The sequence below is a fragment of the Drosophila nasuta genome, chromosome 3 (genome assembly GCF_023558535.2).
Source record: "Drosophila nasuta strain 15112-1781.00 chromosome 3, ASM2355853v1, whole genome shotgun sequence".
Taxonomy (NCBI): Eukaryota; Metazoa; Arthropoda; class Insecta; order Diptera; family Drosophilidae; genus Drosophila; species Drosophila nasuta.
In genome coordinates, this window is record NC_083457.1 from 50,813,886 (window position 1) to 50,841,499 (window position 27,614).

The window sequence follows — 27,614 nt, forward strand, 5'->3', positions numbered from 1 at the left end:
ATTTTTTTACATATCTTTATTCGTATTCGCTTCATTTGCAATATTATTATAATTATCTTCTTGGTTTGGATGTTTCCCATTGTCTTTATTTGACGCATTTAATTTAGCATTCAACTTAATGTTATAGGTTCTATTTGGTTTTCATTTTTGTTTTGATTTTCATCGTTCTGTAACATTTATTGCGTGTTTAGTTTTTGTTTTGTTATATGTGTATTTATTTTTATACGCTATAGATATTTTTTTATATTTTTGTCTTTTACTTCTTCTTCGTCTTCGTCTTCTCTTCTGTTTTTCCTTATCCCATTTTTTTTTATTTATTTTTATATATATATAACGAAATTAACACAGTCAAAATTTGTGATCAGTGATCAATCATTACATACGCATTACGCTTTAAATTATTTATTCTTTTTTTGGTTTTTTGGTTTTTCTTTTTTAGCTTATTTATTTTTTGTTTTCTTTCTTCGGTTTTATTTCCTTCTTTTCTTTTAAACAGTTGCATAATGCCTGCTTATCTACTATTTCGGGGTATTATACTGGGTTGGTTATTTTGAGCAACGAAAATAATTGGTGCAGTAAGTATACATAAAAATCAAAAGTAATGCCTGATATAGAGATAGAGTATGAAATAGAGAGAGGGAGATTTTAAGGAGAAGTGAGATTGAACAAATTGTAATTGACGAGAGGCCAACTTGGGAATCAATAATTAAAATACAAATTATGATAAGAATTGACTGCTTCGTGGGAGTTTGTTGTTCTTGTTCTTGTTGTTGTTGTTGGCTGCTGACAAGGTGAATAATCATAACAAATATTCATTTATTGCAATTAGGAACTTTTATTTAATGGACGGATAAACAAAAAATTATAGATACCATATTTATAGCATTTTAGCAACTGTCATCATGGTATAAAAAATCAGTTAAACTTCAAGTGAATCGCAGAAAATTAAGTGAGTTATATAAGTCTGCAGCAGTCCGAAATAGTTTTGAGTTGTGCTGAGATAATTGAGAATGATTGTGAGTGTTTAGAAATAGTATTGCTAAATGCTTGAGCAACAAATCAAATGGATAATTTATATAGTATTTGAGTACTTGATTCAATTTGAATTTGGGATCTTCTTTTGCCATCTAGCTGTTAAATAAAAATTGTAAAAAACAATTTCGAATACAAAAAACTACAATAAGGTGTACAACCATAAGTATGTTTAAATGTGTGTGTGTATATGTGTGTGTGTGTGTGTGTAGTTGATGTTGCAAGTTAATTTGTGCAATTTTCCAATGTTTTGCATTTATTTGTTGTTTTTATTGGATGGGGAATACCAACTATCAATAATTATATTTGTTTCATAAACATTTCATTACATTATTTTTTGGGTTGCATTAAAAAATGTTTTTTTTGGTGCATTTTTATGAAATATATGTATGCTTTTGTGTGTGTGTGTCTGTTTTTGTGTGTGTGTGTGTTTGGGAAGTGTTTTATAATTATACTTATTTGCATTTGCATTTGTGATTTCTGTTTTCTGTTTTTTTTTCTGTTTTCAACTCCAACTAAATATATTTAACTTATGTTTGTAACTGGTTTTCTTTTATTTTAGTTGTTTTTGCTTATCTAAATACTTTAGAATTTCATTTTGAGACCATCATACATACATATATATAATACATACATTATTATACATAATCTATACGCACACAATGTAATTATTACATCATGTACATACATGCAACATCATGTTTTATATACGAGTATGTATATGTAACTCTATATATGTATACATATTTAATTTCTCATATTTTCATCATCATCATCATCGTCATCATCATCATTATATAAAACGTTGGTGTTGGTGCCCTCGTCTAAGCGAAACGGCACCAAAAATGCTTCAAACATTTCATTGTGTTGTTCTTGTTTTTTTTGTTGTTCTTTTGTATATAAGTAATTTAATTTAAGGGCTTGTGTCATTATTTGTCCTAAATGCTTTGCCGCTTATTTCTTTGGTTTTTGTTTTAGTTTTTAGTATTAATTTTATATTTCTTGTTTCTTCGAGTTTTCATTTATTTTCTATTCACTTTGTTTTTTATACTTAAGTACAACTAAATTGTAACAAATTATATAATTAACTAGGTGTAGAGTAAAAAAGAATATGAAAAAGTAAATACAATTACATAACTTAATTAGTTGTCATTGTTCTTTTGTTTATTTAAAAATGCTCAGCTATTTGTTAACAACTAAAATGTTTTTGTTTAATTTTGTTTTCTTTGGAAATACGCTCCGAAACCGTTGAGCAGCTATTTGTTGTTGTTCTTGTTGTTCTTGTTGTTGTTGTTGTTTTTGTTGTTCGCTTTTGCATAGAACTTAATTATAGATAAACCTATGCATTATACATATTTACTCTTTCAAATTCACTTATTTCTCTGTGTTCAATTTATAAACATTTTGATTTAACTATTTTGTTATGACTTCATAATCATTCTCTTTTTTTATTCTTTTGTTGCATACGAGTATAATTGAATTTCGACATCTGTATAGCTACAAAATATATGTGTATATATACGCATATATGTATATATACTTGAATTTTGTCTTTATCACCGATTTCACTTGATGTCGAGTTGCGTTTACTGCCTGATTTCTGATTCTGATGCTAGCTATTTATTGAAAAAATTGTGTTCCTAAGAATAATCTTCTTCTGCTTCTTCTTCTACAGTTTATTCCTCGTTTGTTGTTGTTTTTGTTTTTGTTGGTAGATGTAAATCAATTGCAGTTGCTTTATTTCAAATCCATGTATGTAAGTACTTGGCTCCAACTGATCCTTTCAACTCTCCTTCTATGTTTGTCTTTTGTAGCATATAAAAATGTAAGTATGTATGTGAGTGTGCCTGTGTGTGTGTTTGTGTGTGTGTGTGTCTAGAAAGTTAATAAAGTAATTTTCGCTCAGATGCTATATTTTTTGTTTTTGGGTTGGATTATAGGTGTGGTTAAGTGTGTGTGTGTAGATCAATCAATTGTGTGCAAAACCATCGATAATACTAGCCTGAATGTCAATCTCGATTATATATCTACAAATATGTGATATATATATCTATAAAGTATACTTCACGATAGTAGTAACGATCGATTTGCCCTAGCATGATGTTATAGGTAGTACGAGTATTTTTAAGGGTAACTGTGCATTGTTGACTGTGTAGAATTTGCTATTTGTCTTCGATATTCTCATCTCCAAAACATTTAGACAATATATACTATATATGTATATATATATTGAGCCTAGAATTTAATTTTCATATTCATTTCCACTTCTTTCGATTTATTCTCTTATTCTTTACTTGGGATTACTGTGTATATAAAATAATTTGTTTTTGGTTTTTTTTTCGTTTTCGTTTTTGTTTTTGGTTGGTTTACATATAAAAAACTCGTGCTACATATAGGTGCTTAAGTATGTTATGTTATTGTAAAGTACATCCATAACATACATACATATGAAATATATATATATATATGTATATTGTATCGTATATATATATATATCTATGTGTATTATGTGTGTTTATGATGCTGCTTCTATATTAGTGTGTATTTCTCTGTGTGTGTTTTTCTGTGTGTCTCTTGTATTATCCATATCCATAAATTATTAGATGCTACTCATTTGTTTGGTGTATACCTCAGCTTTAGCTAACTGTACAAAAAAACTTTAGCCTTAGATTCACATCTCGTCTTAGCTATTAAATTAAAATTTATTGATGATATTCTCTTTTATGATCTCGATAAATGTTTATCTCTTTGCTTAGTTTTGTGCCAGGTTTTTTCTTTCTTCTTTCTTTAATTTATTGAACTCACTTGCCTTTGCTTTTTTTTTAACTAAATATTTTCAGTGACTTATTGAGGAACTTCACCAAAACTTTAAATATGTTTACGGTGTGACTGTGTGTGTGTCTGTGTGTTAGTGTGTGTGTGTCTACTAAGCTAAATTGAATGGTGCATTTGTCTATACTGCTATATTAATCGCTTTATTGACTGTTTGAACGTTTTCTTCTTCTTGTTGTTGTTGTTTTTGTTGTCTGAGTTACTTTAACTAGATGTAATTATATTAATTAGCTAATATTAATTAATTCTTAATTTCCTTGCGAAGTTTTGCTCCTACTTTGCTGTGTTTTTTTTCAGAATGTTTTTCTTTTTTAGTTTTTAATACAATATATACAACTGTTTCAAATTAATTTGCTATCAACTATCCTGTCTTTGTTAAACAACTATTTGTGATCCTTATAGGCTAGGTTCTTAGGCAGTTTCATTCAAATTTGTGTACATAAGTATCTAAACCTATTTATTTTCGATTTATATGTCATTTATTGATTTCACTTTGCTTTCAAAGTGTCATTTTATTTTGCTTTTTTTAAATAATTGTTTTGCTTTTATTTTTTATGGTGCCGCAAAGTTTTCTTGAAGATGGATTTTTCTGTGCAATTAAAATGTTATTTTTTTTTGTTATTGGTATTCTTATTTTTGCAATATTTTTTTCGTAGAATTTTCTATAAAAATTGGTGAAACTAAAGCCGTTTGTTTAAAAACCAAATTTTTTTATCGTTATCATCTCTTATTTGTTATCAACTATTTGCTTTTTTTGTTTATGCCCGATGCCTTTTGTTATCAAAAGGTGCCATTGAAAGTAATATTGTACATTAGAACTTTTCCTTTATTTTGTATTTATTTTTAATGTGCAAATTATTAAAAATTTAAGATTTTTATGGTCGAGTAATTTTAGGTTTTTTCATTTCATTTCATTTTTGTTTTTCGTTTTCATTTTTAAAATTAATTAAATGATTTCATTAATTTGTTTAAGTTTGATTTGCATTTTGAAAATTTATCGATTTTAATTCCTAAAAAATTTGGCCATTTTTCTTGGAAGCGCTAAAAAGTGGTCAGTTTTGAGAAATAAAACAAAAACATATTGGGTCTTTTTTGTTGTTGTTGTTAAAGATAGAATTACAATTAACAGTGCGTGCAGCTTAAAAGGAGTTTCATGAACCACAACAAATAAAACTAAGGCTATGATTTAAATGTAAATTAAAACTAAGTTTTTTGCCTAAACTAAGGAAGACTCTTCAAGTGTCTGCTTAAGGGAAGTAATTGGCAAAGGAAATCATTTCAAAAACGGGACAAATTGAAGAATGCCAAAGTCGAGAGCGATCGACTTGATAATTCCCTATAGCCAAATACAGATATAATTTCAGTATTATTATTTGATATTACGACAGACGCTCGGACAAATATAATTATATCATATGCTTTGGTGTAGCTACAGGGTTTTATTTTTGATTAACTCAAATGGTTGAAAAGTTGACTTCTGGTTCATTTATATTCACTTATGTAAATTGCATCGGGTGTATTAAAGTTTTGAATTATGTGAGTCTGAAATAAATTGTTTTTGACTGTGCTATTATTTGCTTTTGCATTTGTAATTATCTATGTTGAGACTTTTTCACGAGTATTCTTTTCGTTCTTTTTTTTTTGTTTATATTTAATTTGCTTTGTTTTTTTTTTTACTTTCTCTACTATTTGCTATATTTGCTGCTTTTGATTATTCATCGTGTTGTTGTTCTTGTTGTTATTTTCTTCTTACTTCTAGATTTATCTGCTTTGGTTTCTCTCACGTAATTCTATTTAACAATATCCTTTGCTCTCCGTCTCCATAATATGTGTGTCCTTTTCTTGTAGTATTTAACAATAATATGTTGCTTTTGCATTTCTTTTGTTTATATCGCTAGTTAAAATTAATTTTGGTTAATGTTTTTTGTGTATTTTTTTTTTTTTTGATTTTTTTTTTTTTTTTTTTTGTTGTTTTTCAGCGCGCTGCATAGTTTGACTCTCACGTGCGCTGTTCACTTGTCGTCTCCTGCATCTGTCCTTCAATCTGCGCATCCTGGGCGTTTATTCCTCCCCAAGCAAGACGAGATCGTCGGCAACGACGTCACTCACATGAAGGTAGATGATCCAGTACATGAGATTGAAGCATACGAAGCAAACAGGAAACACAATACGCGAGTATTTGTCGATATCCGAGGGCGTAATGCCAAGGAGTTTGTTAATATCCTGCGGGGGAAATAAAATATTTAGTATATATTCGATGAGCCATGCACAGTGCAAGCTCGAAGTGATTAAACATTCTTTTTTTTTTAGTATTTTTTTTATATTAATATTACAAGCACTCTTTCATATAGTCAGTATGAAAATATTCTGAATATTTGTATATTAATATTACAAGTACTCTTTTATATATTCAGTATGAAAATATACTGAATATTATTTATACTAATATTACAAGCACTCTTTAAAATATTCAGTATAAAAATATACTGAATATTTTTTATTTTATAGAATATTTTCATACTGAATATTTGAAAGAATGCCTATAATATTAGTATATAAATATTCAGTATAGTTTTATAGTATTTTATGAAATATACAGTATAGTTTTATAGTATTTTATAAAATATACTGAATATTTTGGAAACTAATATTACAAGCACTCTTTCAAATACTTAGTATGAAAATTACTGAATATTTTTTATACTAATATTACCAGCACTTTTTCAAATATTCAGTATACAAAAATATTGAAGATTTATATACTAATATTATAAGCATTCTTTCAAATATTCAGTATGAAAATATACTATAAAAATATACGGAATGTTTTTTATACTAATATTACAAGCACTTTTTTAGATATTCAGTATGAAAATATACTATAAAAATATACTGAATGATTTTATATTAATATTAGAAGCTCTTGCTTTAGATACTCAGTATGAAAATTTACTGAATATTTTCTATAATAATAATACAATCACTTTTTTAAATCACTTTATAGAGCTTGCACTGCGTTAAAAATTTCAATTCTTTCTCGAATTTGATTCAATTGTTTGATTTCGTAAATGATTTAGAGACTCTCGTATTTTGTTTTGGTTTTTGGATTGTGCCGCATCATGTACGATCTTTACCTTTACCTTTTTTACTTTGCCAGGATGGAGTAAATGTGCGGGCACCGCTGCCTCTGGATCACCGCCGGCATCTGGTGGACCACCACCACCGCCCCCAGCACCACCGCCAGGACCAGCGCCGCCGGGCGCCGGGCCGGGTCCATGCGACTGAGGTCCGCCACGACCGCCATTCACCGTGTTCTCCAACGTGCCGCCCTTGGAGTGTGCCTTCGGGTCATGGACCTTGAATCTCACCTCCTGGAACAAGGGTCCCACTATCGAGCAACCGCGCGTACCAACGTTTTGTTGGATATTTGAAAAGCCGATTGGGCGGTTACTCACTGTTTGCTTGGGCGCATGCGGATGACCATGGCTGTGGGCATGGTGACCATGCCCATGTCCATGCTCCGGGCCGGGTCCGCCTCCGACATTCGGATTCGGATTGGCCTGCTGCTGCACACCATCGAGCTGTTGCTTTTTTTGTTCAGCTATCTTTTGGATCGCCATAAATCTTTGTTTTCGCATTTGAATTCGTTTTGCCATATAGCCGACGGTGGCGTATTCTATGATTGCGATATGATTTGAATATAGTTTCGAATTGTTGTTGTCAGTTTTAAGTATTGAGAGATAGTTTGATTTTTTTTTTTTGATTGATTGATTGATTGATTGATTGATTGGTTGTAATGCGATTGATTGGATTGATTTTGATATTGAGATGGGGGCAAACGGACGGTGGCGGTTCGGAGGGGTTGATGGCGGATGCACAAAATTTTGAATCAAGTCGCGTTCCATATGAGTTTTAATGATGGTTTTGTTGATAGTTGATTTTTGGTTGTAGTTGTTGTTGGTTGTAGTTGTTGTAGTTGTTGTTGTTGTAGTTGTTGTTGTTGTCAATAGTTGGATTGTTGCACAGTTTGTAATTTTGAAGTACGGTTTGGAACAGTATAGGGAAAATGGAGCGTTTTTTGGAATATATTAATTTTTTTTTTGGCATTTCATTTTTCTTTTTTTTTTCAATATACGTAGATGTACATAAATTTATGTACATATACGTATATTTAAGAATATATATTTAAATAAATTTTAATAAATAAATATTGTGATTTATGAAACTTCTGTTGATATGTTAAGGGATTGTAAATAAAATGGGGTCTTTGGAGCAGCCTTAGAAGTTAGAAAGCAGGTTAAAATAAAGCAGTCGAGAGTGCTCAACCAGCAGATACCCTGTACCGAGATCAGGGGTTAGCTAAGTGCAATATATTACTGTAAAAATTATTGACCCTATAAAGAGTAGTTAGCAAATATAGTTGAAAAGCAAATTTAAATTTATAAATTCTTTCTGCTAAGTTGAATTTATATAGTACTTTTTAAGAGACTTTAATTAGCATATATTATATATTTATTATGGACTGTCTTTATTCGATTTGGGTACAGGGTATAAATAGTTAGCTTGAAGCAATTTCGCCCCAGTGTAATTAATGGTTTTACAAATAAAAATGTTAAAGAAATTATTCTTTTCGTTAGCCAGGCAAAGGAAAAAAGTGAAAAGCGAGTGGTGTTGTTGTGTATAGTAGGTGTGTGGTGAAGGGTGTACTCGCATGAAGTACGCTGTACGGTGTACACTGTACAGTGTTCGGGTGTTCGGTGTTGAGACAGGTAAGTACAGACAGAGCGAGAGAGAGATAGAGATTCAGAATAATTAAAGTGTAGCGACTAAATGACTGTGAGTGTTAATGTGTGTGTGTGTGTGTGTGTGTGGGTGTAAGTATAAGTGTAAGTATAAGTATAAGTATATGTGTGTGAGTGTGTATTAGTGTCTGTATCTGTGTGCTTGTCAGTAACTGTCTGTCTGCTTCTCATGTTTTGTTGCTGTTTTTGTTGTTTGCTTTGGTTTAGTTTTGTATTTTTTGTTGTTGAGAAATGAGTGAAAAAAATTCATTTGTAAGCCAAATGGTTTATGTACAAATTTATATCTGCAGTTGAGACCATCATTCAAGGAAAATGTTTATGTGCGTGCCGTAAATGCAAATTCATTGAACAGTCGCCCGTGTAGAGGACACACACATTTCCGTGTTACACATTACGTATACGCAATATTTTGTTTGGGGAGTACGTACCAATCCGAAGTAGTCCTAACATGCATCGGATAAACAAAAGGGATCCAACAATACTATACGAGTATGTTTATGCTATGTATTTTTATGTCTCTAAACTTAGCTATAGTTATGTTATATACTTTTGGGGCGTGCTGTATTCATAGAGTATATTTTTATTTTTATTTTTGCTATTGTTGGGGACGGGTTGAAGAAATGAGACGCTCGTCGAACTGGTTAGCCAACAATGAGGGGTGAGTATTAGCGTTGAACGAGTAACTAACGAGTTGAACTACTTACCCCATCATAAGAACGTCTTTGCTGTAAATGCAGAGAATAGAACAGAAAACAAAAAACAGAAACGAAATAGACAGAGACCATCTATCATATCTTACCTAAAAACCTCAAGTTCTATCGTATACATTATATTTATGTTGCCATTCACATTTGCGATTACCATGTCTGGGTGTGTAAGACTTAGACTTGGCAATCCAAATGTGTTATCTTGTATTATGATTTTGGTTTGGCAACATTTCTTGAGGCTTTCGACTGATATATATGTTGATCTATCCGGATGCTATCAAGAGCACATCTTACTTGGACTTTTTATTTACAGTGTTCTGGTGTTTTCTCTTTTCTTATCTTTTTTTGTTTGTTCTTTTATTCAATTCAATCGCGACTCAAGCCAGGTGTGACGCAAGGCATGCTGGTTCATTTTCAATTTGTTGTCTTTTTCTTTTCATTTGCATTTGGATTTGCATTTTTTTTTTTGCGCTCGGTATCAGCTCGTACCCTGGGCTGGAGATTAATGTTTGATTGTGTTTTTCGTTTTTGATTTGGGTTTTTTTTTTTTGGATTTTAATTAAATTAAATTTAGCAGTTCGTAGTATTTTTTTTGCGTTATTTTGTAGTGGAAGCTGGGCGTATATTAATATCTGGGTACCATTACAGGTTGAAGTGTGTTCGCTCATGTGCATTTTGTATGCAGTTCTCATGATTTTTGTATTTTTATTTTTTTTTTTGCTTTTTTGCGGTTTTGTTTGCTGGGTGCGCTGGAACACTAAGTCAACCTGAGGCGGCTACAACAATATACTATATAGAGTACAGTTAAGTGGAAGCTAAGAGGCTAAAATAATTTCATGGCATGCTTCGATTTAGTTGTTGGAGGCTCTCTAAAAGCATATTTCTGGTGTATGTTTGTGTGTTGCTAACACTGAGTCTAAAATATGTGAGCGTATGTGTGTGTGTGTGTGGGAAATAGTGTAGGTGTGAGTGATGTGTTTGTGGAAATATTGTGGCCTTTACTTGGGCAACGCATATCTATGAATTTGCATACATTTTCCTTAGATGATAGTTGCATTGTTTCTTTGTATAGAAGAAATTAACAATAACATACAAATACGAAAAAAGAGATTTCATTTTTTTCATCTTGTTGACCTGAGTACAGTTTTAGTTGTAGGTTTTGTGTGAGTTGTTGCTTAAGATGTTAGGATTTTAAGAGAGAAAGTTTAAAAGTTAGAGCATTGATTCGACTTGAAATTGAAATGGTTCTTCTTGGATTTGAAATATATTTGATATGGGTTTTTCGTATACTTAGGTTCAATCAAATGTATTTCAAACTCTTCTTAATTATGAACGAGCCTTTTCTTTTTTTGTTTTTTTTGTTTTGGTAAAGTGCGCACATAATCTGATCATAAACAATTATCAGTACTCTACTTCCAGGATAATGTGAATTTGTAGAAAATTGAATACGAATTAATCAAATTTCGTTTGCCAATCGCAAAAGTATAAAAAGATTTTTGAATTTTGAAATTTGGATCGAGAGCATTTGGTTTACTTTTTTGATACTTAGTAAGTATTGTTTAGAGAGGGTGATTTGATTGTAAGTATCTGTGATGTTTTGTGATGCTGCTGCAAAACGCGAAGCTGAAGAACAGTGTAAAAGTGTTTTTAAGTAAGTTTGAAGATAAAGTGAAGGAAACCAAATGCAAAATTTTCTGTTATCGTTTTTTTGCATTGGCTGTGGCCTGAAACAGTTTCAGTTGTCTTTTCTTTCGGCCAACTTGAAATGAAATTATAAAAATGAATAAAATCATAGAATTGTAATAATAATTGAGTGTGTGTTCTTGTGTATGTGAAAGAGATAGTTAGATAGATAGATAGAGATAGAGAGTATGATAGTAAGTTGTATATGCCCGTGTGGTGCTTTTTGTGGAATTGAATGGAAATTGTATTTTGGCTACTTTGAATTGGTTTTTGGTTTTGTATTGTTTGTTTGTTAAATGTTTTCGCTAGATTTTGTTTACCCAGTAGACTGGCAAAGACCATAACGAAGCATGTTCCCAGATAGACGTCAATCGACTTGACGTAAGAAATCTTTGGCAGCGCTGCATTTGTTGACGACATCAAAGTGGTCATTGTCAACACGGTTGTCACACCGAGCGCCACACGCGCCGGCGTTGCATTGCGATTGAGCCAAAATGATACCCATGATATAATAACGATCAGTCCAGAGGGTATGTAGATTTGTATAAGATAATAGCCCATCGAACGCACGAATTGAATTTCGCAGGCTAAACGTGAATAGTTGCCTGTTGATTATTATTGATTTCAGTTCAACATGTTTTTTTTTTTTGATAATGATTGTCGTCGTTTTTTGGTTTGGTTTTTTGATTATTTTGATGGTACAGTTTTCAAGTAAATACGTATAAATATATAAATATTTGTTCATTCATGAAACGAGATTGGGAGAGAAAGAGAAAAAGAGAGTAGAGAGTAATATATTATTAGTAAATGCTTTCGCATATCATTTCATTTTATGAAGTATATTAGAAATTAAAAATAGTTATTATTAACAATTATTAGTATGTTTTCTTCACTCAACTGAAAAGTAGTAAATATTCAAATAAAGTTTCCAATCAACACAGAGCAAAAGGGCTAAACCAAATAAATGAAATGAAAATTTTTAACTAATTTAAGCATTTTTCATAAGTATGAGCGCATTATTAACGAAGATAACGAGGTATTCTTCAATGGCTGGCAAAAATTGGGTCGCTGGCTCATTTTCGAAATATATATTGTAAATCGACGGGTATCGATGATTATAATTGAAATCAAAACAAGTTAACTATATAATAGAAATATGTGTGTGTGTGTGTGTGTGTATGCAATAGGTATAAAAAGTATGTGGTAAGGGATTATTGTATTATCACTTATGTAAGTAAGTAACAAGTTAAATAAAGCAATCGATAAAATTGGATGAATTTGTAATGGACTTTTCGCAATTACTGTCAAACTTTTAATTTGTGCTCAAATTAAATGGAATACGTAACGCCGCAGTCGCCTACTTGCAATACTGCAAACTCTTTAAAGATATTTAATATAGTATTTATTATTAAATAAATAATTTACTCTAAGTCGAACACCTCATGAGAATGACCGCAAATGTTGTTGGAATTGCTGTTAGAACAAAAAACAAAATTAGATAACAAATTTAAATAATATTTCGAATGAACAGAGATGAGCAGAGCTAGTCAAAGGCCCAGTTAGGCGCATTATTATTTTTTCTTATTTTTTGTTTTATTCCTACAAGAGATTTATTATTTATGTATGTAATACGAAACGAAATTTTAAAGATGAGAGCATGCTTGGGAGGGCGTCTTATATTTGATTTTTGTTGTTATATATTTTATTATATATATATGTAAGTATGTAGTAATTAGTTTTTGATTTCATTTTGATTTTGGTGTATTTTCATCTAATTATGTTAATCATTAAAAAAAGCTTGAATGATTTGCGTTTAGATTTTGTTAATGTCTTAATAGGAATATCTTTGATTTGTTTTGTTCAAGTTTATTGTGTTTTGCCTGTAATTTTTACAATATTTATGTTAATGTTAGTTCTGTAGTTGTTTGCTGTTATTGTTTTGGGTTGTACTAATGAATTTTCGATAGCGTTTTAATTTCGTTAATTTCGTTTTCTAGTTTTTTTTTCTATTATTTGCATTGGAGGTAAACTAAATGTGACAAGATAATAGGTTATATAAGTATAGTAAAATAGTTGAATGTGTATTGGTGTCAGTTGGAAAATATAATAAATTACTTTTATCAATACCAGGCATTAATTGAAAGGATGATTTTCTAAGTACAAAAAAGCCGTATAAAGATAAGCATCGCTATTCGTTTCACTATTTTATTAATTGTGTGTTTGTTACCCAATAGATAGATATAGTATGTATTTATTTATGCATATTTTGCTTATTGCATTTATGACACTAAAGTCACTAAGTAAATATCAGAATGATTGATTTTGTATTTAAATTTATTTTGTTGTTCTTTTTTTATTATTATTTTTGTCGAAGAATGAGAAATGTTCAATTATGATATCAATATATATTTGATTAGCTTGGGAATGCCGAACATTCATTTTTTTTTTTGTTTTGTTACAATTATGAAATAATGATGAACCGAAAAGCTAAAAATAAACTTAAGCTGGTAGATAGAATCCAATGTAGAAAATGAGTTAAATGAATTACTAAATGAATAATAAAATCAGCTATCTTAACATGCATTTGTCTTGCATTTATGTTAGTTACTTATGTTAGATTCTGATAGATATGAATTCAATTACAGTTTTAAGCAAATCACTAAATGGCACACAGGCTTATCATTACATGATTTCCTAATAGGTGGTCAATGTGGTAGATTTCGGATTTACACCCTTGCAGCCTATCTTTAAACCAACTGTTCTTAACAAGTAATTTATCCGGATTGAAAATTTGTAATATATTTAAATAGTTAACAACCGATTCATAAATAGTTAACAACCGATTCATATATTAACAGGACAAATCCTGTAGGGATATCAGTTGATTTTCAAATCTTATTAGCAAATTTTTAAACAAGCCTGAAAGTATGCTTCGATTAAAATGTAACTAGCTCAGCCAATTCATAAATCCATTTTGCTTCAACTGATTCTCAAACCGCCGAAACAATTTAGTGTGCCCCTAAAAGTATGCTTTACACAATTTGGGGATCCTCAAACAAATCTGAATCTAGACAGAAGCTAAAGCTGCAAGGGTATTTAAATCTCGGTAGTCCGAATATTGCTTTTCATTCTTCTCGATTTGTTGTATGTTTTTGTCACTTTTAATGTTTGATATCAAAAAAGTCAAACTCGATAGATAAGTTTTTTACGCTTTCAGTAATTGTAGTTGTAGTTGTAAATATAGCAAAATGTTATGCTAAAGTACATGCATTTGTTGTAGTATTGCCTCCATTTTCAGTTGAAGCCTCAGCAATTTACACTATATATGTATGTATATATAGTAAATATCGAGTCATAGCCCGACATAACTGCAAGCCTGTCGATTTATTTGGATGAAGTAGTACGAGTGCGTTATAAAATTGTTTTGGGTAAAAAATAATGTAGAATTGAAGGTTAAGCAACAAATCCAACTTAATGTCGTAAAGCAAAATGATCGAAACGAAATGAAAAGAAAAAGAAATATATATATAAATATATATACATAGATGCATGTATATATGTATATTTATATAAGCATAAGAATATTGTCATCATTCAGCACTATTTTTCAAATGCATACATATGTATATATGTATAAGTATAAAGGTAAATATAAATATAAATGTAAATATGTAAAGTTAAAAGTAAATTTAAAAAATCGGTAACCGTCTACAGGTACCTGTGGTAAGACTGATCTCCATAGCTCTCTGACGATGACCCAAGACCTTAAATTGGGGCAGCGATACCTCACTCGAGACACCAACCGAGTTAGGGCCTTCATTCCATTTATAGCGAATGTCACGCATCGTGTAGCCGACTATACATATATGCACATATATATGATCACGTGTATATATATGTTTTTCGATTTTATGTATACATATATATACATTTCAGTTGTGTATATATATGTATTAATAATTTGTTAAAACGTGGATTGTTTCGTTCATCGATGTTTTCAATTTGTTTTGTTTTTTTTTTTTTTTTGGTTTCATTTATTCGGTTGATTAATTGTTTATTTTTCCATAATTTTGGTGATATTTTTGTTGTTGAATTTATTAGCGTTAGAGTTGTAGTTCGGCACAGTTCGGTGAGGTTGTCGTTGTAGTTCATTTGACGAAAAATATGCACAAAACAAAAAATACATTTCGTGAGACTATTAATGATTGGCAGAAAAATAATTTCCTAGTTGGTTTGATCAATTTTTTTTTTGTTCTCAAAATATTTACGTTTTGTTTTTGTTTTTTTTTTCAAAATTTTGCAAAAATTTGTGGTATATTTTTGGATAATTTTTGTTTATGGTTAATTTATTAATAGTCTCATTCAGAACTTGTTACTTAAAGTGTTGTTAAATATATTTTTTGATTTACATCATAATATATAATATTTTGCTTATATATTACAATTCCAATATACATTTATAATACAATAGGATAATCCAGTATTTTTGGATACCGATATGTTTTCAACTAGACTTAAAGCTACTGTTTGTTCTTATTGGCAGTAGTTCATTTTTGTTTGCTTTCGTATTTTTATTATATTTTTGTTTTTATTTCTTTTTAGTTCACCTTAAGCAGTTCAGGTGTCAGAAATGGGTGCTCTTGTGTGTTCTGTTAAGTATTATTATTTAGTATATGTATTTATAAGGGATTATATATATATATGTATATTTTTTTTTGGTTTGTAGCTGTTTGTTTGTTACACATTGTTAGCCTACCCAAGCAAATGCGCTAATTGGACGACAACTGGATTTGGTATTGGACTAGTACAATAAAAATAATTGCGACTCGAGAACCGAAAAAAGTTGTAAATAAGGAGTAGAGTAGAAAATTGTTATCGCAATTGTAATCGAAATCGTTATCGATAAATGCCTTTCAACGCTTACACTGGACTACAACTGCTGCGTACTGACTAAACAGTTAATAAATCGATTAAGTGATCAATCAAATCAATCAAAGGCACAACAGAGGTTAGTAGAGGACACTCGAAACACAATATTTACGGTATGTAATTAGTTAGTAAAACAAGTTACAGTTAGCACTCGATATAGGTGAACATAAAACAAAAAGGAAAAAAGAATGTGCATGTTTGTATGTTGATTATGCGCTAAAACCCTTTGAAATCAAATCAAAACTAAACAATTTATTACGAAATATGAACTGAAAAAAGATTGTATAAAAATGTTTTGTCACAACAAAGAAGATGTTAATGTCACTTAATGACAATATTTATTGTTCTTTTTTTTTTTGTATTTTTTTTTGGTTTTGTTTTGACTTTTGTTTTTTTTTTTTGGTATGAATTTTTAATGTATGGGGGTACCTGTGGTTAGGTTTATTTCGGTCGCCCTCTGCCTGTGTCCCAAAACTCGGAACTGCGGTAGTTCGACCTCACTGCTCATGCCAACACTACTCAGTCCATCTCTCCAGAAATATCGGATATCTCGCATCGTGTAACCGACTGGTTTCATGTTGTTGTAGTTGTTGATTGCATGAATTTGTTGTCGTTGTTGTTGTTGTTTAATTGTTGCAAAAAGAGGGGGGCAGTAGTTAATTAATTATTGTAATTGCTTTTTGGTTTGTTTCATGTTGTTATTGTTGGTTGGTTTTTGTTTTTGTTAGAGGAGGTGGAGGATATAGTATCAGTGTTCTCGGATAGTTCGATTGACACTTAGGCACTAACTCATATATTATTTTTGTTGTTGGTCTGAATGAGTAACATATATGTTTGTAAAAGAACTGAGTGCTTACAGGTATCTTAATAATAAACTTTAATAAATTATTCATATCTTAGCTATGGTGAATAAAATCTATCGCCTGATAATGTGAAATGTTATTAATCATTGCTTATTGCTTTTTTTTTCCATTCTCAATTAAATTTAGTATATGTATTTACATTTGGTATTTGTGTGACCTCTGGAGAAAAAAGCGTGATTATATTAAAAGGGTTTTTCTTTCGTTTTGTAATTTACATAGAATTATTTTCACAGTACGATTATATTAGAGGTCTACGTATTGAACAGAGAGGCAGCATATTAGATTCGGTTTAGTATTTTAGTATTTAGTTATCGGTTATCGGTATTATCGATCGATCATTATCAGGAGCCTTCTGCGGTTGCTGTAAGTGAGAAGGCGACCGAAACTAACCAATCTTATGAATTCGTTTTGGTTTTGTTTTGGATTTTTATTGTAGTTGGTTTTTTTCTTTCGATTTATTATGTTTTAACCAGGAATTTGAGTCGAGGGCACATGGATGAATCATGAGATCAAAAAGAGAGTTATATACGATATATGCTACAGGATAAATGTTGCAAAATTATCTGAATTAGCGTTTGTGCAAAATTTGCCACATTAAATTGGCATAAAACAAACTTAAAATGGTTGAAAATGTACGCAGTAATTATCTATCTATATTATTTACGTATTTAATAATTTTTGTATTCATATGAGCAGAACTATTTGGATTTGGATTTTGTTTTGTTGGTTAATCTTGTAATTTTGGTGGATCCATTTTCTTAACAAATAAGAGTTTTATATAATGAAGAACAGAAAATGATTGAAACCAAAGAGTTGAGAACTAGATAACGAGCGCTGTGCCTCATAACTACTGAACCCTCAATTGATTTGGGTGTACAATGTCAATGTCAATACTGGTAAAAGACTAAATTTTATAGTAGTAAGTAGTAAACAAAAGAGTTATCAACCCTGATCTGCCCAAATATATAATATATATATCGATATGTGTTTTTACTGTACTGTGTGAGTTGACTTACAATTGCATTTTATTAAACATTTTGCATAAGCTTCGATTCGTATGTATAAATTAAATTTTAAATCAATTTTCTGCCCACACTGAACAAACAGCGCGTGGCCTTAAGCTGAGTGGCCAAAGTTTCATGCAGATGCAATTAGTTATGGAAATAACATATAGATAGGAACTTGAATCAAATTTATTGGGAATAAAATAATACCAATACTAAGCGCATCGTCACTTCACTTTGGCCACTTGGATTCTATGCTTGGTTAAGTGCTTCATATTCTGAATGAGTTTCATTTTATAGAGATTCGCTTTAATTACAATTTTCATTAAATTTTCATATACAATTTGTTATAGATTTTGTTTTGCCTTATTTAATTTTTTTTGCATTTGTTCTTTTTAAATAGAATAAGACGTTGCGGTGGAATGAGAAAAAGAAAGAAACGTTGTACTTACAGCTTTCGATTTCGATGTGACACAGTTGCCGATCCATGGGGAAATATTGTAGATTCATTGGACACGATGCCGTGATAGTCAATCTGAAATTGTATTTGTTTTGTTTTTTTTTGTGTTTCGTTTGTTTCAACGACAAAAGAAAGTTGTTCGATTAGTAAATTGGTAGTGAAAGCAGGTGTTGAGCACAGCTAATTGTTACAACAGTTAAACAAGCAGGAGGATCAAATAATTTACGACATTTAGGGGGTAGTATATTATTATTATTAGTTACGAGTTGAGGGTTTGTTTGTTTTTTTTTTGTTTGGCGGTAACAGGTAAGTAAGGGGTTAGTTCATTTGGCTAGTTGAAACAGAGCGAGTTCAATTGGATATGAGTTATATATTTTTTGTTGTTTGTTTGTTGAATATTATAATTATTATTACAATTACAATTAATTAGTATTGTTAATGTTAATAACATTTGTAGTTGTAAGTGAGAGAAGAGAAGAGAGAGTGAGGCGAGTTGCTCTTACGCTTTGCTTCTGTTGATGTAAATTTTTTTAGTTGTTTGATTTGTTTTGTTTATTTTTAATTTGGACAGAAATTATTGTTTGTATTTTTTGTTGGTTGTAGTAGAGCTACGAATATGTTAATGGTGGTTACAACTAGAAAACCCAAACTCTAAGCATACTTGACGTTAGACGATGGCAATTTACTGCTGCTTTGCTGCTTGGCTGTGATTTTGGACAGATTCTTGTTTATAGGTAGTAGAAAATGTACTGTGACCAGTGCAACCTTTTTGCGGTGTAAAAGACACATGACAGAGACGGAGAGATATATATATAGAGAGAGAGAGAGAGTCATGCAACTGGCGGTACCCAAATTTCAAATACCTTTACTTTGCTTTACTTTATTATTGTTGTTGTGTGGGGGTCAAACTTTGCATACTTCATGCGCCCCATCCCCCTATATCATTTTAGACAGGGGGCGTGTGTCTATCATGAAATGTGCAATAGAGATTTATCTCGCTTTATCGCTCGCATATCGCCAACTTGCCAATTGAACTCACTTGATTAAAGTATATATATATATAATTATATTCATATTCATATTCATATTCGATTTATAAATGCTTCAAAAACTTTTTCATTTTGTTGAACGTTTTGTTTCAGTTTTTTTTGTGGTTATTATTTTTTTTTTGCAAATTACAACATTAATTTATACACACGCACACACATCAAAAAATTGTACAAAGTTGCAAAAAGGGTTGAAAAATAATTGAAATGAAAAAAAAATCTTTAGTTTGTTAGTAAAATAATTATCAATTATTCTCAGTAGTTAATACTGTTTTCGATTTTTTTTCTTATAGAATTTTGTTTTGATTATTATGTTAGTTTTTTGTTTTGGTTAGTTTAAGTTTTGTAAATAGATATAAAATCCAATACACATACACATATAGATGGAAAAAATAGTTTGAAATTGCATTTGAATTAATTTGCTTTGGAGTTAATGATTTTTACCTAATACTTCTTGTTATCGATCCAGAATGATGCACTCGAATGAATTCATTACTGGTTGTTGCAATGTGAAAATATGATTGTTTTTCATTTACAAAAAAGGTGTCAGGTACCCAAATATTCTTAATGAATTCTGATCCAACCGATAGTGTTTCTACACCAGGTCGTTTTCTATACGCTAAACGAGGATCGGTCCAAAATTGACGAAAGTAAAAATCCAATGTAAAGTCCTATTTACGGGATACGTGTTTTTGTTACCAATTTCGATACGATACGATACGGTACGGTACGATATACGATACGATGCGAATACGATATCAAACGCATCGCGTTGCAACGTCGCATTTTTCGTGGGGAGGAGGCAAAAAGAGATGTTTGTTTCTTATTAGTAAACTTGATAGAACTTATCACTAATTTAATATAATATAAAAGTAGTACGAGTATGTAAGTATTTTTTGTTAAGATTCAACACAAAAGACTCTCATATAATTTAGTATATTGAAATGAAAGTCTAAAGAGTACATAGTTAGAAATTAGGCCAAGATCACAGATCACAAATAAAAAAAAGAATAATAATAATATCTAAAAACGATAAATGCGCAAAGACTTTTGCGTTGAAAGTAATGATAAATGAAGATTTAAGAATTTGGTATTAATCAAGCATGCAACAATTGGGCATTAATAATAATCATAAGTAATGCATTTAATTTTGTGACATGCAAAGACATCAAATATATTTTTATTTTTTACAATGTGTTTTCTGGAAAGTGTTAAATTTTCTTTATCCATTTGGAAAACTGAGAAGTAAAACGAAAAGTAACAGCATAAAGTAAAATCAAAGTTTAAGAAATCAACAAAAAAGTTAAGCTATATACAGTATTTCGCTAATATGATTAAAAAAAGCAGTTCAGAAACCTTTCATCATCTTATCGTATTTGCTGTGATGTGAAGTATTTAAGAATTTCTGATTAATTGAGAATAGATATGTAGTAATAAATATTATAGCACTATGGATAGCACTATGGCAAATGGTATCAGTAAGTCTCTATGGTATTTGGTATTTTAGTATACTATATTTTGAGCTAACATGGACTTGGCTCATTGTTGTTGTTGCTGCTGCTGTTGTTGCAGTTGCAATTGCTGCGGCTGCGGCTGCTGTTGCGGCTGTTGTGGCTGCTGTTGCTGCTGTAAGGGCTGTTGGCAGTGCCTCAAAGCTAAAGCATACAAGGCGGTACACTACGACTAAAAGAGGCACAGAAGCGTTTTCTTGTTAAGGGACAAGGTCGGATCGGATAGCGGATAGCGGATGGAAGAAGGCGAAGGACGATGGACGGAGAGGGCACGTTCTATGTTACAGGTCCGACAAGTTATGCAGGCTGAGAGTTTCGAGTATTTCTTTTTTTTTTTTTTTTTGTTAACTGTGTTCTTCATGTGTGTGTGTGTGTATGTGTGCTGCTAAAAGGTTGGGTTTTATTTCGGGAATTAGTTCCTTGTATCTCTAGTGACCGCGTCAAGAAACAACAACGAAAAAAAAAACGTATAACATCGTTAAATTAAAAATGTACATGTTGTGAGCATAGTTCAGGGTACTTTTCGAGTACTTTTCGCGCTCACATATATATTCATATATGTTCATAGAGTAAATAGTAATTTGTACTAAATGCTTGCAATATTGATCGAAAATTGCCCGTTGCACTCGTGACGTATGTGCAATTCTCGTTTATAAGTAAATTCGATTCGATTTTATTTTGTTTTTGATAAAGTTTAAGCTTAAGTTCAACTAGAAGATTTGGTTTCCACTCAGTTCAGGCACGCCCAAAATTAAAATATATAATAAATACAAATTTGGTATAATAGATTAAAAATAAAGCAAAATTAAAATAAAAAAAGATATAATCAAGCATTTATATAAGGTCAGGGTTTATTTGGGGCTCAACGCAATCAACTATTTTAAAGGGAAAACAGAGGGAAAGGGAGAGATATTTTATTGAATTTATAAAATACTGCAACATCACACCACAATCTAGAACGCGAACGATTTCATGAATGTTTTCCATTTATTGTTTTGCAGCGCATTGTGTATTTTGTTTTTTTGTTTTTGTTTTTTTCTTTACAACATTTACTCAATTTGCATACATATATCTGTATCTGCATTTGTATCTGTATCTGTAGCTGTTTTATTGCTTTGGCTTGTTGTCTGGATAATGTTAGTTTAGAGTTTGTTTTTTGTCCGGTTTTGTTTTCAATAGTTTTTTGTTTTCATGTTTATCTGAACGCATTGTTTTCTTTCATGTGATTTGAATATGAATATTGTGTGTGTTATAGAAATTATATTATAATATCCTTGCAGTGGGTTAATTTAAGGCAGATTCTGTTCATTAAATGCGTTAATGAATAAATTATAAATACAGACTTGGAATTTATTGTTTTTTTATGACAGCAATATTTTTAAATCATTCCTAATTTAAAGCAGATTTACTTCATTATAATCTTTAATGCATGAATTTTAAAGTTAGACTTGAAATTTATTATTCTTTATGACTAATGTTTAAAGCTGCTACCCGCAAAGTAGAAGGTAATATATATATCAAATATAGCCTTTGGTATATTTTAGTATTTTTTCAGTATATAAATTTAGTATCTTTTAAGAATAAAATACATCATTATATATCAGATACGAACTTTGGTATATTTTTTAATATTTTTGGAATATTAATATGGTAAATTTTGGAATTTTCGGTATATTAAGTTGGTATATTTAATTGAATTGTAAAGTCAGACTTGAAAATTATTGTTTTTTATGGCATTAATGTTTAAAGCTGCTATCTGTAAATAAGAAGGTAGTATCAAATATAGCCTTTGGTATATTTCAGTATTTTTGGTATATTAATTTAGTATAGTTTAAGAATGAAATGTATCAATATTGTCATTTGGTATATTTTTGTAAGTTTGGTATATTAATACGGTATAATTTAGAATTTTTGGTATATTAATTCGGTATATTTTAAGAATCAAATGGGTTGCTGTTGTAGCCTTCTTACTTGTTTATGTCATTTCGAATTTAAAGTAAAGTTACTTTATTATAATCTTTAACGAATGAAGTAGAAATTCAAGCTTGCAATTAATAAATATATGAACTATAATTGAAATGCCTTATTTTTCATGACTCCAATATATAAAAATCATTTCAATGGTATTAAAACTAAAGTATAGTTAAGCTTCTTTATTTATGCTAATACTTTAACTTTTATACTGCAAGGATATTCAAATAAATAGCTGAATAAGTTTAAAACAATGTCGTTATTACTTTTAGATATTTGTGGTAATTCTGTGCACTCGCTTGATATTGATGTTGTTGCGTTGTTTGTTGCGTTTTTGTTGTATGTTTTTGGCATGTTGTGTTTTTCGTGTTTGGTATTTGGTATTTTGGTATTTCGTGTTGTTTCTGTCGCTTCTCGTGCTCATGTACATTTGAACCACGTTTGTTTCGCATAAATTGATTGCTGTTGACTTGATGCCAAAGCCAAAAAGTGGTGCACGTGTCAATCCGTCTAGCTTTATGCACTATGTAACGGGTGCAAGTTTGGTGATGTACTGTGTGGGGCATACTTTATTTATAGTACACACTGTGCTTGATTTCTCACACGGCTCGAAAAAAGAACTGAAAAACTGAAAACGAAACAATCAAAAGTGAAACTCAAGTAAATGTGGTCGATGCTGATTTCTTGGATGTGGATTTTGGATATTGGGTTTGTCGGAGGTGGAGGTGGGCATGGTCGGGGGATTTCCAATTAAATGCTGTTCTCTATCGACCCCATTCTCAGTGAAGTGGATTTGCATGTTTGGTGTGAATGGGGAGGGGAGACGAGTTGTCGAAGTTACTGAGCTAAGTAATATATGGAGCCAATTTTATTGTTGATTAATGATTGGGAAAGAGTTCAATGGTCTAACTATATATATATTGAGGACAGAAGTTAAAACGAGTTGAGAAATAAAAACAAGAATTCAAATTTAATTAACAGTTGTTCAATCGATCAAAAATTAAATGAAATGTGTTTTTGTTGTGGTCTTGTTTCAAGTTTTAAATCGAATCCTGAATATCGCAAGTTACGAGTACAATTTAGAATTTGTAGAAAATGCAAAAATATATGAATAATTGAATTGAATCCTTTTCGCATTGAAATAAACACAGAAGTACCTTATACACTTATACGTTTGTCTTGCTATATATAGATATGTTATATATATATATATGTGTGTGTATCACATATGACATCGAGCTATACGAGTATTGCGAACATTATTCATATACATATATATCCATATATTCATTCATATTATTTTTAATGTTTTTTTTTTTTTGTTTTGTTTTGGAATAATTTTAGTTGTAACAAAAACGCATGCGCGCAGCCAATGTCGACAGGACTGCTGTGATTATTTGTTTTGCCTTTGGCCACAATAAAGTACTTTTTGATTAGCGGATTAGCATAGATTATATAGATTATTAAAATGAAAATATGATATCGCAAGAGGTCTGAGCGTGTGATTCTCGATTGGCGGATGCAATTTATAAGTTCAGCATGAATATAAAAGAAAACTAATTAAATGAGCAAAAATTTCATAGTTTAGTGAATGTTTACGTATCAAAGCTTTGATAGATATATATAGTATATAGAAAGATAGTGGCGCTGAAGACAGAGGACAGAGCAGAGAAGCGGGCAAAAAAGCCAAGTGATTAAATTGCAGTATCACATTCAATTTTCAATTCAAGAATATATTTTACTGATCGATTGGAATATAAAACTGGTTTCGAACATAATACATCAAGTTGCCTAATAACAAATACAACAATGAAACGATAAATCTTCAACAATTTTTAATAATAATTATATTCTTTTGTATTCTTTATGTATTCTTCAATTTCGGTTAATTTACTGTACTTTATTTTGGCGCAACGACAAATTTGACGGCATCGCATAACAATTATAAACACAACATTTAATTGTTAAAATTGTAGAATATGTTTATATATAAGTATATTGTATAACGGGAGTATATGCATTGGAAATTCGCAATTTGCTTTCTTCCAAAAACAAAAACTAAACAATGAACAACAAATGAAACTTAATTCAATGAATATGTTTTTCTTTTTTTTTGTTTTTTTTTGAGACTGCAAATAAGCGAAATGATATATGAACAAATGTTACACAAAAATGTGTGTTTAAGCAAGAGAGAGAGAGAAGAGAGTTACAGACAGAGAGAGAGAGAGAGAGAGATAGAGAAGTAAGAGGTACTGGTTGATAGTTGGGAAGAGAGAGAGAGATATATATATAATAGTGAAATCAAGAAGTTGACGAGAAGATATATGATTGAATTTTCATTTTTTCGTTTATTTTTTTTTTTGTATAAGAAAAACAGAAAATTTGAGATTTTCTTTTTTTGTTGTAAAATGTTTGTAGTTGGTATAGTATTTTTTTTTGTTGGTAAATTTTTGGTATGTACCATGAGAACTTCCGAAACCGAACTGATACTGAGGACATACATTGTGACGCCGACTTCCACAGGGGGGACCTGCAACATACATATACACACACACGATTGATGGGTTTTTGGTTTGTTTTCATTATACTTAATGGATTTGTTATTGACGTAGTTGTAGTTGTTGTAGTTATTGTTGCTGTTCTTGTTGTTGTTCTTGTTTATCTTGTGGTTTGTGGTTCTGAACCATTTTTGTGTGTTAACCCAAAAAAGATCTTAAAAAAAAATTATTAGTTAAACGCATTTGCGTTTCAACTTGTTGCTGGCAACTTATGTATTTCTTCATGTTTCTGTGGAATTTTTCATTTAGCAAAATCAAATATACATACAATATAGTTTTTTTTTTTAAGGGGAAATCAGTGCGCGTTTTCAATTAAATTCGTGCGAATGATTTTGCTTTTTTTTTTTTGTTTGTTTGTTGTTTGCACGCGCCGAATGAAAACCAAATCGACTACTTGAATTTTGCTTAGAATTGTTTTTGTTTTTTATTTTTAAGTTTAACTATTTTTTCATTTGTTTTTTTGTTTTGTTTTTACGGCTAAGGCTGAGCTATAAAAATTGAATGCAAACATAGAATAATATATTTGATGTTGTTGTGAGTTTGTAAATAATACTAGCGAAACATATGGATAAACTACAAGAAGTTGGTTGTAAGTATTGTTAAGTACTTAGTTTTCACTCAGTGATAGCGGATTTAACACACCATTTTGCAAAAAGCATTGAATTTTGTTTGTCAGAAACTTCGAGTAAATTGATCTTGAAGCATTTTTGTATGATTTATTTTTATTGTATGTGGTCCTATAAAAAGTAGATGAAAATAAATAATCTATGAAGTGAACAGAACAAGTCGATTTTTGATTATTTGTTGATTGATTGATAAAGGAGGGAGAGTGGAAGATGATTTTTTGTTTGTTTGTTTCTTTGTTTGTCGTTGAGGGCAGAGGGATTTGTGTGTGTGTTTTTGGTTGAGTGTGTGAGTGTTGGGAACTTTTTTTTTTCTTTTTGCTGTGCTCTTTGACCAATCTAGAAATGTACTCAAATTGTCAACAACGACAACGACACATACACACAGAGAAACTCGTTTAAAAATTTATGCATTAAACTAAATTTGGTGAGATCTTATTTACTTATACGTAAGAAAAAAGCATTGCCAATTGCGTTAATAGAAGTAGTAATTGTAATTGTAGTTGTGGTTGTAATAGTAGTAGTTGAGAGTTCACTAAAACATTTCAATAAAGAATCATATCAGTTGAGATAGCCTCACTCATTTTGATCAACCCTAAACAAGCACTTTTAAAAAAGTGCACTATGAAACCCTATTTGATAGCTAACCAAAAGAAATTCACAAATCAAACAACTTAAATCGGAGCATCAAATAACATAAATAAACATAGAACTTCAAAAAGAAAGTTATAGAGAAGAAATCATATGTTCAATTGGTGTACTAATCGATTTTAATCGATTTACTGTTGTTAATATTACTTTTTTTTTTTAGATGTTTTGTGTTCATTTAACGTGACAATATGTAACTGAAGCATTGTGTGTCTTACGAATTGAAAGAGTTAAGAGTAGTTAAAAAGTAAAAGTAGTGTGTAAGTAGTTGAATCCAAAAAAGTAAAGTTCAAATCAAGATGAAAAGTAAATGTTCCAACAACAGAGACAGAGAGCAGATGCGAGAGAGCGCTTAACGATAAACGATAGATAAGTTATTAAGAGAGGTACAAAGGTCATTTAGTTTGTACCATTTTCACTTCTGAGAGCGAGCTGATTGATAGCACATACATGGTGACTCCGACTTCAACGGGAGGTCCTGAAACACGTACAGTTTGTTTGGCATGTTATAGTTATATCATATATGTATGGTAGAGTATTACAGTATTCACATTGTTCACATTATTACAGTCTAAGACGCTCAAAATATAATCATAAACTAAGAAGTAAAAACAATAACATTTTGTTGGTTATCGACCTCTCTCTAAGTGAATAATAATTATTCAATTTGATTTGCGAGTTGGGCCCCCATTTGAGCTAGCTTTTTGTTAGTGTGGGTCTCTAAGTATAATGCGATTGCAAATCGTTCGTACTTACCACCATAATTGGGTCTTACTCTTTTGTCGTAACTAACACTAAAGGAGTCGAGTATAGCGGATATGTTTACGTCACCCAACATGCTGCCTCCGCCGGTTCTGTAAGAGACAGAAAATATTCATTAGCACAACTGAAACAAGTATGAAAACCATTTTCAATAAGAGCAAAACAGTGTGGTATTATTTTTAA

The 27,614-nt window shown here is 30.6% G+C and overlaps 1 protein-coding gene across 6 annotated transcripts in view; it reads right to left on the reverse strand.

Annotated features, from left to right (window-relative positions):
- Window positions 1-276: 276 nt before the first annotated feature.
- LOC132793299 (gamma-aminobutyric acid receptor subunit beta) overlaps window positions 277-27,614 on the reverse strand; it is a 44,143-nt gene continuing 16,805 nt past the window's right edge. Inside the window, exons 3-10 of one of the 6 annotated variants that reach the window (XM_060803107.1) lie at window positions 27,426-27,523; window positions 27,080-27,147; window positions 19,803-20,029; window positions 18,305-18,387; window positions 14,775-14,912; window positions 11,377-11,661; window positions 7,005-7,540; window positions 277-6,087 (exon numbers count right to left, since the gene is read on the reverse strand). In XM_060803107.1, coding sequence (XP_060659090.1) covers window positions 5,926-6,087; window positions 7,005-7,540; window positions 11,377-11,661; window positions 14,775-14,912; window positions 18,305-18,387; window positions 19,803-20,029; window positions 27,080-27,147; window positions 27,426-27,523 — 1,597 coding nt within the window. In that variant the 3' untranslated portion in view covers window positions 277-5,925. Of the gene's footprint in view, window positions 6,088-6,998; window positions 7,541-11,376; window positions 11,662-14,774; window positions 14,913-16,414; window positions 16,553-18,304; window positions 18,388-19,802; window positions 20,030-25,301; window positions 25,368-27,079; window positions 27,148-27,423; window positions 27,524-27,614 lie in introns of those variants that run through there. The other 5 variants (XM_060803104.1, XM_060803108.1, XM_060803105.1 and 2 more) reach the window with 5 other exon arrangements.